The sequence below is a fragment of the Parasteatoda tepidariorum genome, chromosome 3 (genome assembly GCF_043381705.1).
Source record: "Parasteatoda tepidariorum isolate YZ-2023 chromosome 3, CAS_Ptep_4.0, whole genome shotgun sequence".
Classification (NCBI taxonomy): Eukaryota; Metazoa; Arthropoda; class Arachnida; order Araneae; family Theridiidae; genus Parasteatoda; species Parasteatoda tepidariorum.
Window position 1 is genome coordinate 4,415,463 of NC_092206.1, and position 14,151 is coordinate 4,429,613.

Consider the following 14,151-nt stretch of genomic DNA (forward strand, 5'->3'; position numbering starts at 1 on the left):
TTTCTACAAATTACAGATTTTAAACAATTTAAAAATGAATCCAAAACCAGAAAATTCTTTAAATTCGCTAAAGTGAACACAGAGTGTCCCTCCACTTGTCTGCTATGTAGGGAGTGGTAGAAAAAACGCTATGATACATGTCAGTTTATGATGCTATAAAGGAGCAGACTGTACATGGTACTGTAAACCTATACGATCTGTATAAAATTGTACATTCAGACAAGAAAAAAAGAATCTAAAAATATCATTTTGAAAATGTCGAAACAAAGTTAATTTTATATTTGAACTGTGAATCAGGTTCTAGATTAATAAATGCAACAACAAAAAATTTTCCCCAGTGATATCAATTTTCTTGAATATTACAGAAGATTTTAAAAATAAATTACTACATGCAGAGAGAATATTTTTACTGTATAGGGAAGTAAATCTTAAGTCGAAGTTTGGAAAAACACCTTTGGAAATAAAAATACGAAAGGTATACTTGATATATAAAATTATACACAAAAATGCCCAATTTCATTTACAGAAGAAAAAAAAATTTTTTTTGCAAAGAAATTTACGATATACGATATATTGCAAAATTTTTTTTAAAAATTTATGAAAGCAACAAAAATTTTTACAATAAAAATTTTTACAATAAAATTTTTATAATGAACACTTTTACAATAAAATTTTTTTAACTAAAAAATTTTTTACAGTAAAAAATTTAAATATTTTTAATGCGTACCTTTCATGTTTAATATATCGTATTTTTCATCGTATCCCGCAGCGTTTGAGGCGCGGCACGTGTAATTTCCAATGTTTCCGACGTCAAGCGTGGTTATGGTAAGAACCGATGTAAAATCGTTTATTTTTTCAATTTTAATCGAATCTTTCGGATTGAGCTGTCGACCATCTTTAAGCCAAAGAAACTCGAAAGGAGAGTCTCCATCAATAACTGTACACAATATACTCGTCCTCATACCGATTTGTAGCTGGCTGGAAAAATGCATTGGACCGAGTACAGGAATTCTTAAACCTAATTGGAGAAGAGATCTTATTAATTTCCTTTTATTTATTTAATTTTATTGTGAACAATAAATAAATATAAATTTTGAAAAATTAGAATAAACTAAAACAAATGAATACTCAAACACACGAATCATCGCTACCTAATTTTTCAAGCAATAAGAAATAAAAAAATTTCAACTATGACCCCAAAAAATTTAATCCAAACAGGATTTTCAAAGGAAAGATTTTAAGTCAGTTTTCTAATAACCATGTTTAAAAAAAAATGTATGCATTGATTATTTTAAATTTTGTATTGAAAATTCATCTACATTTTGAAATAAACAAATTTGCAGTAAAAATAATTATATTTAATATTATATAATTACATAAACCATTTATAATTAATCTTACAGGCTGATAAATTTGCAATAGAGAGGAGAAAAAGCACTTAACGTTAAAGATGAGCTAAATTAATGTCTTTCTAATTTTGAAGTATAAAATTACTTGGGTTGTCAAAAAATGTTAACTTTACGAATTTTTTTCAAAAACTTATGTATCTCTCGAATTCCTAATTAGAAAAGTTTTAATTTATTTCTGACAGTGATGAAAGAAACTCGCGGCTTGCATGTGGAAAATAAAAACTGAAACACGTTACATTGCTTACATTACAGTGCATACATTACATTGCCAGCATTACTATGTAATGTAATAAAGGTTATTTTTCATCGATTTTAAAATCAATTAAGATACACCGACATTAAATATCTTACAAAACTAACACTTGTGTTTTGATTAATTTGAAAAGTCATTAGTATACACATTGAATCCTTAACTTGCATCGTATTTAATATTTATCATAGTAAAAATTACATATTATTTCCTAATATAAGCTTAACTTACGTGTGTAAGTAACACAGTTATCCTACAAAAAATCAAATACTTTCACACAATGCTCAGAATGGAAATATGAATCTTTTACAAATAATTAAGATGTAAAAACAAATCAGAAAAGATAATTGTAACTTACCGAATATGGGGAGAAAACAACTTGCAAGGATGAGAACAAGAATCATTTCCATTTAGGCAAGCTCTTTATTTTAACTCCCGGTTCTAGTTTTCTTTATACTGGTGAAAATTTTTTATAAAGATCATATGAGTGTAAGTATATTTAAAATTTACAATAGCTAAGTACAATGACAAATATAATTTGTATCTTCGACACCGAAGTAATGGCGCGTGCATTAATACTACCACAATGAAATGCTTTTTATTTGTACATAAAAGCAAACTAACTTGCGAATAGTATTGTAGCGCCACACAGTGACTGAAAATGCAAATAAAAGTTTTAAAACAGTTTTAGAAAACCAAACATCGAGTTTGTTTTTTGCAAATTCTAAGATTCAAAGTTTTAATTTCTAAAGATATTTTATTTTTAGAAAAAAAAATGTCTAGAATAAGGCAGTATATAATATTACCAGATGATCTGTGTTAATTTTTTAAGAACTCTTAACCGGGAAATATAATTTAATTCCTTATTTAAAAGATACAAAAAACTAATTTAAGGGTATCGATTTGAATATTAGGTAATTCCATATATTTATTTTCACTTTTTCTGATGTTGCATCCCATTTGATTTGAATCCAGAGAACTCTTAAAAAAAGTAGATAAATTTGTCAGTTTATTAAAACAAGCTAATCAATGTAACATTTATTTAATGGATGCAAGTTATTTTATTACCGATTGAAAGTAATTAGATGTAAAGTGATTCGTGATAATTGTGATGATGTTATCGTGAATGCAACAACATGTATGAAAGAATAATGGACAACAGAGAAAATATGAATCACAAAATCTTAAAAGAACGAAATGGGAATACCTGTAATGATGCAAACAATAGATTTTTAGAAAAAAAGTGTAGCAAAAAATATATAAATAGAAGATATTGAGGAACAATATTTTTTTATCTGTTGCATGAGGTCTGATATATTCTATCTTATTCTATCTATATACTTATATATTTCTGTCTACAAATTACAGTTTTTATGCAATTTAATAGTGTATTCCTAACCAGGATATTTTCAAATTCTTTTAAGTGAATATTAAGTGTTTATTCACTTCTCTGCTACGTAGGGAATGTTTGGAAGAAGGCAATGAGACATTCCAGTTTATGATGCAATACGATAAGTTCGCATATTTTTTGTTTTTAGCGTTATTTTTAAAAGAGCAGACACCTGTATATGTACGCATATAAATCCATGGGCTCTTTATAAATTTGTACATTCTGTCCAAAATACAATGCTTATCTTAAAATACCACTTTGAAAAACATCTGTAGTTACAACATGTGTTACAACATGTAGATATTTTAATGTATTGGGTAGGAAATCGTAAGTAGAAGTTTGGAAAAACACATTTAGAAATAACATTACATAAAGTGTACTTAATATGTAGTATTAATAAACATTTTACACAAAAACACGCAATGTCATTAAAAAAATTAACCATATAAAATTTTTTAAAAAATTAAATAAAACAACAAAACTTTTTTTTAATTAAAATGAATAAATATTTTTTAAGCGTACCTTTCATATTTAATATATCGTATTTTTCATCATAACCAGCAGCGTTTGAAGCCCGACACGTGTAATTTCCAATGCTTCCAACGTCAAGCGTGGTTATGGTCAAAAATGAAGTGAAATCATTTGCTTTTTCAATTTTAATAGAATCTTTCGGACTGAGCTGTCGACCATCTTTAAACCAAAGAAACTCGAAAGGAGAGTCTCCATCAATGACTGTACACATTAAACTCGTCCTCATGCCGATTTGAAGCTGACTGGAAAAATGCATCGGACCTACTATAGGAATTCTTAAACCTAAACGGGGAAAAGATCTTATTAATGTCCTTTCATTTATTTAATTTTGTTGAAACATAAATGAATATATAGTTGCAAAATAACAATGAACTGAAATATATGAATGTCCAAACACATGAATCATCGTTACTTCATTTTCTAAGCATTACAAAAGAAAAAGGAAGACATTTTTACTATGACTAAGCACTAAATCCAAACAGGATTTTCAAAAGAATTTTTTTTCTCAATTTCTTAAGAACCATGTTTAAAAAAAAAATAATGAATTCATTGATAATTTTAAAACATGTATTGAAAATTTATCTAAATTTTAGAATAAATCAAATTGCAATCAAGATGATTATATTCAATTTCATGTAATGATAGAAATCATTTATAAATAATCTCATAGACTGATTAATTTGCAGAATTGAGGAGAAAAAGTAACAAATCACTTAAATTTAAAGGAGAGCTGAATAAATGTCTATTTAACTCTTAGTTATTTATTAACTAGGGTAGTCAGAACATGTTAACTTACGAATTTTTTTTAAACCTTGTGTCTCTGTCGAATTCATAATTAGAAAGTTCTAAGATTTTCTTCTTTTCTGACAGTATTGAAAAAAACTTGCGATTTGCTTGAGGAAAATAAAAAGGGAAGGATGTTACTATTCAATACAATTACTATTGCAATGCACACATTACTATGTAATGTAATAAAAACCATTTTTGATCGATTTTAAAATTAATAAAGGTACACTTACATTAAATATATTACAAAACTATTACTTGTGCTTTGATTGATTTGAAAAGTCATTAGTATACACATTAATGCCTTAACTTGCATCGTATTTATTTTAATATGGTAAAAATTGAAAATTATTTCCTATTCTAAGCTTATCTTACGTGTGTAAGTAACACAGTTATCCAATAAGAAAGTCAAATTCTTTCACACATTTTTCAGAATAGAAATATAAATCTTTTTCGTATAATTTAAAGACAAAACAGATCAAAAAAGATAATTATAACTTACCGAATATGGGGAGAAAACAGCTAGCAAGGATGAGAGCAAGGATCATTTCCATTTAGGCAAGCTTCTTATTTTAATTTCCTGTTCAAGTTTTCGTTATGCTAGTGACAATTTTCTTATAAAGATGATATGAGTGCAAGTGTATTGAAAATTTACAATAGCAATGACAAATAAAATTTGTGTCTTTCACAGCGAAGTAATGGCGCGTGCATTAATACTACCACAATGAAATGCTTCTTATTTGTACATAAGAACAAACTTGCGAATAGTATTGTAGCGCCACACAGTGACCGAAACTGCAAATAAAAGTATTAAAACAGTTTTAAAAAATCTAACATTGAATTTTTGTAAAATCTAAGATATAAAAAGAATATCTGGTGTAAGGCAGTATTTTATATTGCCAGATATTTTATGTTTATCTTTTATGTACTCTTAATAGGGAAATACTTTTTTTTTAATCCTTTTTAAAAGATTTATTTATTTTGAAAAGTTTAAAATTTACAAAAAGCTAATTTGAGGGAGGCTGTTTGAAATTAAGATAATTCCATACATTTATTTTTACTCTTTCTGATGCTGTACTTAATTAAATTCAAATCTTAAGAACTTAAAAAAAGTAGAAAATTTGTTAGTTTGTTAAAATAAATAAAGGAAACTATTAATTAATTAAAGCGAGTCATTTTATTACTGCGTACTAAGTAATAAGACGTAAAGTGATTCATATTAATAATAATGTTATTATGAGTATAACAACACGCATAGGAGATTAATGTGCAACAGAGAAAATATGAATCACAATATTTGAAAAAAAAAAGAGAATTGGAAATACCTGTGATGATGCAAACAATAATTTAGAAAAAAGTGTAGCGAATGAAAGATAAATAGAATAAATACATTCAGAAACAATTTTGTTGGTTGCATGACGTCTCATATATTTTTGCGTCACCGATTTTAAATCTCCAATTGGTTTCTGTCAACAAATTACAGTTTTTTGCAATTTGACAATGTATTCCTAACCAAGATGTTTTTAAATTCTCCAAAGTAAAAACCAAGTGTCTCTTCACTTCTCTGATACGTAGGTTATGGTAGGAAGAAGGCAAATGATACATGTCAGTTTATGATGCAATACGTTAAGGTCACATGTTCTTTTTGTTTTAAGTGTTACTTTTGCAGGAGCAGACACGTGAATGTGTACGTATATAAACCTGTACGTTCTTTATGAAATAGTACTAGATCAAGTACTTACATAAATGAATTTTTTTCCTTCCCTCGTGTAATCAATTTTCTTAAACATTACGGAAGAACTTAAATATAAATTACAACTTAGATAATAGTTTTACTGTATTGGGACGAAAATCGTACACACAGTATTGTAGTACTACAATGACGCGATGCCTCAGCGGTTAAGGTACTGGGCTGTCATTGTGAAGAATTGGGGTTCGACCCCGAGTAGCAACTTGAAATCCGCCCAGCTTCAGATGGATGGGTAGCAGCTTGTCTGGGGGAAAAAGGCAGTTTGTGCGCAGCGCTGACCACGTTGCCATAATCATGCCGATGGTCACGGAATTGTGCAGCATAGTCCTTCATGACTCCCTGGCCCACAACGGGCTGCTGCGGGAATGTTTAACTTTTTTTTTATTGTAGTACTACACAGTGACGAAAAATGCATAGAAATGTTTTTTAAGCAACAATAAAATTTTTTAGTTTCCTCTAAATTACAAATAAATTTAAGAGTTTTGGATACATCAGATTTCTAATTTGTATTGATTATAAATGGAAAATTAGAACTTTAGTATCATGCATTCCAAAATGTTTTTGTGAGCAATTAAAAAAATATTCATATGACGATAAAAAAATGAGATTCATATTAGAGTGACTATGACTACATTAAGACATAACCCCTTAATTTCTATTGAAAGCAACATTGAAATGAAATGACACATTTAAAAACAATAAAAGAAGAGGGATTCATGTTAGAGTGACCATATTATGACGATAACACATCAATTTCTATTGGTTATTTTTTTTCTACGGCAGGTACTGAACTTTCGTTCTTAACCTTGGAAGATGCCTGAAATGTTGCTCATTTAACGTTACCCAGAGGGCACCTGTGAACCTAAGTCACGGAGGCGAGCAACATTACCCACGCCACACATACCCGTTCATAGGGTGGGCCACATTCACCCATCACACAATAGAGAACAACACACTGAGAGAAACATCCATGCCCAGAACAGAATTCGAACCCGCAACCATTGGCTTCACAGTCACGCATGCTGACTGCTCTGCCACGCGCCTGTGACAGTTTCTATTGAAAACAACACATTCAAAAGCAAACATCAGAAAAATATTTATTAACACGGAAAAATTTCTTTCAAATACACAAAAACATTATTAAACATACGAAACGAAACAAGAAATATTTATGTACGACACAACAAAAAGTAAAAGTTTTGTAAAAAGAATTTCTATTTAAAGAACAATAAATAAAACATACTGCTTTGAAATAAAACAAGGAAAAATACATCTGCTGACCAACAAACATACATGACACGACACAACTAAATGTACTGACCTTTCATGTTTAAGACATCGAATTTTTCATCAGACCCAACAGCATTCGATACCCGACAAGTATAATTACCATTGCTTCTAGCATCGAGGGTTGTGATGCTCAGTATGGAGGTGAAGTCATTAATTTTTTCAATCGAAATGGAATCTCCTGCATTGATCAGGTGACCATCTTTAAGCCAAACAAATTCAAACGGAGAATCTCCACCATTAACGATGCAGAGTAAGCCAGTTCTCATGCCTATTTGAAGTTCACCAGAAAACTGCATAGGGTTTAATTTTGGCACTCTTAAACCTAAAATCGCCAAAATTATTTTTAATGTGTTAATTAAATTTGGTATATCAATCCAAAAACATAAGCTATGTTCTTGACAGCAAAAGGAAGAATATTTTTCTTTCAAGATAATCACGGGTATTGCATAAAACGTACATAGTAAAAACTCATATTAAACGTCACAAGAAAACAGCAGTGTTTAATTTTGGTAGTCTTAAAATCACCAAAATTATTTTTTAATTATGAATTAAAATTGGCATATAAAACATAAGGCATAGTCTTAACAGCGAAATGAAAAATGTTACGCGATTTTTCTTTTGTCATTATCACGAGTATTGCATAAAACTTACATAGTAAAAAACTTCGTAAACAACGAAACTAATTTATCAATTAATTATACATTCAAGAATTTCAAAGAATGTAGTTAAAAAGTGTAACTGTTTTTTATTGTTTAAGTGAAAATATTTTGGAAATATTTATTAAAGGAAAATGTTAAGGGGCATGTTAATGATTTTTTTGAATGAAAAAGTTGATCAATTTCGAATTAATTAAAAAGAGAATAGAATTTTAATATTTTAATAAAATATACTGATTTGATTGTCCATTCACTTATGAATTAAGAGTATGGATACTTTTTTAATGACAATTCATATAGCTTCAAAATATTAAAGGACCAATTTTTTTGCAAAATGTAATGCTCAAAATCAAATTAGGAAAAAGGAGCTCTTAATAATTTTAATAAAGAGTATTAATAATAATACTAATGTTTTTCAGCAATAATGACGTTCTTAAAAAGTCATGAAAATACATTTTTTAAATCAATAACAGTATTACAATATTCTAATCAATATACGTATAGTTTGAATTTGCCTTATTGAATCAATAAAATAATTCAGTTTTTGAAAAATCATTTGAAAAAAAAATTAATAATTTTTTACAATTCAACAAATTATGACACGTACGAATCATATATTAGTACGAAAATAATTTGATCAAAATCATCACGTATTTATCAAAATCATTACAAAGATAAATTATAGAATTTTCAGTGACAAAACAGAATTACAGAATGAAGTAAACTTACCAGAACAGAAAAGAAAAACATTGAAGAAACAGAGTAGATGAAAGTTGTACCGTTGTTGGTTTGTTTTAAGTCTATGCATTCTGTAAATGTACGAATTTCTGTTAAAAAGAGTAACATGTACCCTTTTTTGTAAAGGGAAATATCAGTCGGCTGCTACCAGCATCACAAATAAAATGGAGACAATATATTTTTGGAATATGTTGAGATTTTGAAGTTTCGACTCAAAAAAAGTTTATCGTCCGAAATGTGACAAGCATAATAACAGTGACTAGCTTTTTATAAACTTTATCGACGATTTACGAATACTCAGTTACTAAGGTATGATGAATTTCAAGAATATGAACGTATCCCAAGCAAACATAAAGAGTACCAAGCAGTATAGTAGCGCCGCATAGTGACACAATTTACAACCAATACCAGTTTATTAAAAATTATGTATATAAATAGGATAAAATAGGATATAAATTAAAAAAACTTCTTTTGTTTTATGTCGAGTAACGTAATTTCTCAAATTCAAGTTTTAGAAATGTAATCAACTTAAAATATGGAAAAATCATTGCAAAATGTCTAAGAATATAAATAAAATTGTACTTAGAATGAATTCTAATCATTAAAATTCTTTATTAAACACTTTGTATCCAGAAATAAAAACATTTTTTACTCATTTTGAAACAAAAACGTATGTTGTGTGATAAAACAATTTGAATCAAGAGAGGTTTACAAATACAATCTCACCATTCATTTTCAGAGAATTGGATTTTTGATCTGACCCAGCAGCATTTTGAGCCCGGCATGTGTAATTACCGTTACTTGCGGAATCTAAATGTTTAAGTGTGAGAAACGAAGTGAATTCATCGATAGATTTGATCGAAATCTTCTCATTGTTTTGAAGAATTTGGCCATCTTTGTACCATTCGAATTGGAAGGGTGGATCACCTTCGATGAGGATGCACGGGACGGCATTTCTCAAACCTTGACGCAAATCGCCAGAAAATTGAAATGGTTTAATGACAGGTGGTCTTCCACCTAATACAAAGTAACAGAAAGATAAGTATAACAAGAAATTTTAAGACAATATAGTTTGAAATGCAATCAAAGCAACAAAATTCCGCGATATTTAGCTTTCCGCGATATTTAGCTTTCAAATCTTCCAGATATATACCACTTAAAAACAATATTGATGTAGTCAAGCATTGTTATCACAAAGCTCAAAGAATAATTTAATTCAAGAATAGTTGTCTTAATTATAAATTAAATATCGTTTCATATCCAAAATAATTTTAAAAATCATACATAGTAAAGTACAAAACTATTAATTAGAAAAAGAAGAGAAAAAAAAAACTGATACATAGAAACTGGCGTTTATCATACAGTTGACGCAGTGAATGAAAAATCTTTATTATCCGCTTCATTTATTGTGAAATTTATTATTAATTATTAATATAGCATTACATATGTTCATGCGGTATATAGGCAAAAATATGCATATTTTATGATCTTTCGGATGAAGATGATGGATAACGAATAATATTTTTAAGTTAGCATTGGATATGTTCATACAATGTGTTGGTAAAAATATGCAAAGTTAGTAAATTTTCGGATGAAGATGATGGATAACGATAGATATTGATAGGTTTTCCTAAATAATCTGATCGATAGTGAATTCATCAAAAAAATTTTCAAGTTTTAAAATCTGAATCTTACATTCATTTCTCAAATGTAATTCTTCATCAAATTGTTATTATTGAATTAAATTAGGCGATATTTGAAGGATATTTTTACAATAACACATTTAAGTATAAGTATGAGTGATAATAATTTTTAAAATAATATTTGAACCATGTTTAGATCTTACTTATTCACTAATATTAAAATTATTTTCTCAAAACTTTTAATTATTAACAGAATATTTGTACATAAATCTCATTAAATCTTGAATATTTTTTATAAAAGAACATAAAAGATTGAAACTTACCGAACATGAGGGAAAAACTACTTGCTAGGATAAATATAAGCATCCATTTCATCTTGAACAGATATTAGAGCACACGTTTTCTTTACACAAATGCTGTTATACAACTTATAACAGATATTCGAAATTACATATGCACAATATATTTAACTACTCCTGATAAAATGACACAAAAAATACTTTTACAGAGCAGGTTTATAATCATAACAATGACTACACCATGTCATAGCAACTACCAACTCTCATTACTGCGTGAATGCCTATTCTGATATTTGTATGGAAACAGATATTTTGACAGTATTGTAGCGCCACATAGTGACAAGAAATGAAGTGAAAAAGACTTTAAATTTTTAACAGAAACACTAAGCACCGAATTTTTCAGACTTCATTTAGTGAATAGAAAACGTTTAATTACGATCAAACTTTTAGATAGCACGTAGGTTTTTATCAGATTCTGTAAAATTGAATCACATGAGAGCTTCTTAAAAGACAAACAGTGATTTCGTGCATAAAGGGCTAAAATAAGTAAAATGGGCAAAAATAGTTTTTTTATTAATAAATTAAAAAAGAAAATAATAGTAAATTATCATTTGAATACCTCACCTTCCAATTATTTATTAAAAAAAGTTTCACTCAGAAATTTTTTTATTTTTTTTTATAGAAGTTCCCTAAACGAACGTTATAGAAGTTATAGAAGTTTTATTTTTCCCTAAATTAAAATACCAGTAGATATTTTATCGTTAAATTTGAGATTAAAAGTACTGCACTCCTTCAAAATGATCTGTATGCAGTTTTTTTCATGGAAATACAATGAAATTGCTTACTAACTGTTTAGATTGGCTGTCAGTATATACATAATAAAAAGGTGACTTTTCGTCTTACCGTTCATTTTAAGGGAATCAGACTTTTGGTCTGACCCAGCAGCATTTTGAGCCCGACATGTATAATTGCCGTTACTTGCGGAATCTAAATGTTTAAGAGACAAAATCGAAGTGAACTCATCGAAATTTTTGATCGAAATCATCTCATTATTTTGAAGAATTTTGCCATCTTTGTGCCATTCTAACAGGAAAGGAGGTTCGCCTTCAATAATGGTACACGGGACAACAATTCTCAGTCCTTGGCGCAAATCTCCAGGAAACTGAAATGGTTTAATGACAGGTGGTCTTCCACCTAATACAAAGTAAATACAAAATATAATTACACCAAGAAATATAGAGACAATATAGTTTTGAAATTCAATCAACGCAACGAAATTAGCATAACTTGCCGCGCTATTTAGCCTTCAGAGAATACATATCTTCCAGACATATACTATATAAAAATCATTGTTGATGTAGTCAAGCATTATTGTCACTAAGTTCAAAGAATGATTCAATTCAAGAATAGTTGCCTCAGGAATAATTTAAATATCGATAAATATCCATTATCATTTTAAATATCACACATAACTAAGAACTATATTATTAATTAGAAAATAAAAACATTAGACTCTTATGCTAATTCATTTTGAAATATAGAAATTGATGTTTATCGCTCAGTTAAAGCAGTGAGTGAAAAATCTATATTTTCCGTTTAATTTACTGTGAAATTTAACGTTAATTATTAATATAGGGTTACATATGTTCATAGAGTATGTATGCAAAAATTTGCATATTTTATCAATTTTCGGATGAAGATGGTGGATAACGAATGATATTTTTAGGTTTTCCTTAATAATCTGATCAATGGTGAATTTAGCTAAGAAATTCAAATATTTAAATCTCTCATTTCATTTTTCAAATGTAATTTTTCATCAAATCATTATTATTGAATTAAATTAGGCTATATTTGAAAGATATTTTCTTACTACCAACATTTTTAAGTAAGTATAAATGATACTAGGTTTTAATAATTTTTAAAAATGCTTGAGCCCTGTTTAGATTTTATACATTCACTAATATTAAAATCATTTTCACAACAATTACAGAATGTTCTTACATAAATCTCAAAACTTAAATCTTGGATATTTTTTTTATAAAAGAAGATAAAAGATTAAAACTTACCGATGATGAAGGAAAAACTACTTGCGAGGATAAGTATAAGCATCCATTTCATCTTGAACAGATATTAGAGCACGTTTTTTTAACACAAATACTTATAAACAACGTATTACAAATATTCGAAATTACATATGCACAATATATTTAAGTACTCCAGATAGAATGACATAAAAAATACGTTTACGGAACAGATTTATAATCATAACAATGACTACACCATGTCATACCAACTACAGACTCTCATTACTGTGAATGCCTATTCTGATACTTGGATGGAAACAGATATTTTAACAGTATTGTAGCGCCACACAGTGACAAAAAATGAAGTGAAAAAGATTCTAAATTTTTAACAGAAACACTGAGCACCGAATTTTTCAAACTTAATTTAGTGAATAGAAAACGTTTAATTACGATCAAATTTTTAGATAGCATGTAGGCTTTTATTAGATTCTGTAAAATTGAATCACATGAGAGCTTTCTAAAACACAAATTTTCTTTTATACTATACAAACGGTGATTCTGTGCATAAAAGACTAAAATAAGCAAAATAGGCAAAAAATAGTTTTTTTATTAATACAATAAATTTATTAATACAATAAAAATTATTAATACAATAAAAAATAAAATAATAGTAAATTATCATTTGCATATCTCCCTTTTTTCAATACTCAAAGGTTTCACTCAGATAATTAAAGAAGTTTCAATTTTTCCCTAAGTACTAGTCGATACTTTTTCCTGAAATTTGAAATTAAAGTACTTGTTTTGTACCCCTTAAAAATGATTTGAAACATGAATTTTTCACTTAAACTGCATGGAGTTATTTTCATGGAAATACCATGAAATTGCATACTAACTTTTGAGACTGGCTGTTAATATATGCATAAAAAAGTAACTTTTTGTCTTACCGTTCATTTTGAGGGAATCAGACTTTTGGTCTGAACCAGCAGCGTTTTGAACTCGACATGTGTAATTGCCGTTACTTGCGGAATCTAAATGTTTAAGAGACAGAATCGAAGTGAATTCATCGAAAATTTTGATCGAAATCTTCTCATTGTTTTGAAGAATTTGGCTATCTTTGTACCACAGGAATTGGAAAGGAGGCTCGCCTTCAATAATGGTACACGTGACAGCAATTCTCAGACCTTGGCGCAAATCTCCAGAAAACTGAAATGGTTTAATGACAGGTGGTCTTCCACCTAATACAAAATAAAGGCAAAAGATAATTATAACAAGAAATTTTATGACAATAAAATTCGAAATTCAATCAAAGCTATAAAATTAACATGACTTGCCGCGATATTTAGCTTACATATCTTCCAGATATAATATAAAACCATTATTAGTGT

The 14,151-nt window shown here is 28.4% G+C and overlaps 1 protein-coding gene across 23 annotated transcripts in view; it reads right to left on the reverse strand.

The window, feature by feature from the left end:
- LOC107444895 (cell adhesion molecule Dscam1) overlaps nucleotides 1-14,151 on the reverse strand; it is a 143,955-nt gene that overhangs the window by 60,079 nt on the left and 69,725 nt on the right. The window contains exons 1-2 of one of the 23 annotated variants that reach the window (XM_016059150.4): nucleotides 12,809-13,068; nucleotides 11,646-11,936 (exon numbers count right to left, since the gene is read on the reverse strand). The exons of 16 other annotated variants lie outside the window; for them this stretch is intronic. In XM_016059150.4, the coding sequence (XP_015914636.1) occupies nucleotides 11,646-11,936; nucleotides 12,809-12,860 (343 nt within the window). In that variant the 5' untranslated portion in view covers nucleotides 12,861-13,068. Of the gene's footprint in view, nucleotides 1-727; nucleotides 1,019-2,017; nucleotides 2,255-3,571; nucleotides 3,863-4,868; nucleotides 5,133-7,437; nucleotides 7,729-8,791; nucleotides 9,132-9,526; nucleotides 9,818-10,766; nucleotides 11,013-11,645; nucleotides 11,937-12,808; nucleotides 13,069-13,710; nucleotides 14,002-14,151 lie in introns of those variants that run through there. 6 more of the 23 variants (XM_071178213.1, XM_043045065.2, XM_016059153.3 and 3 more) reach the window with 6 other exon arrangements.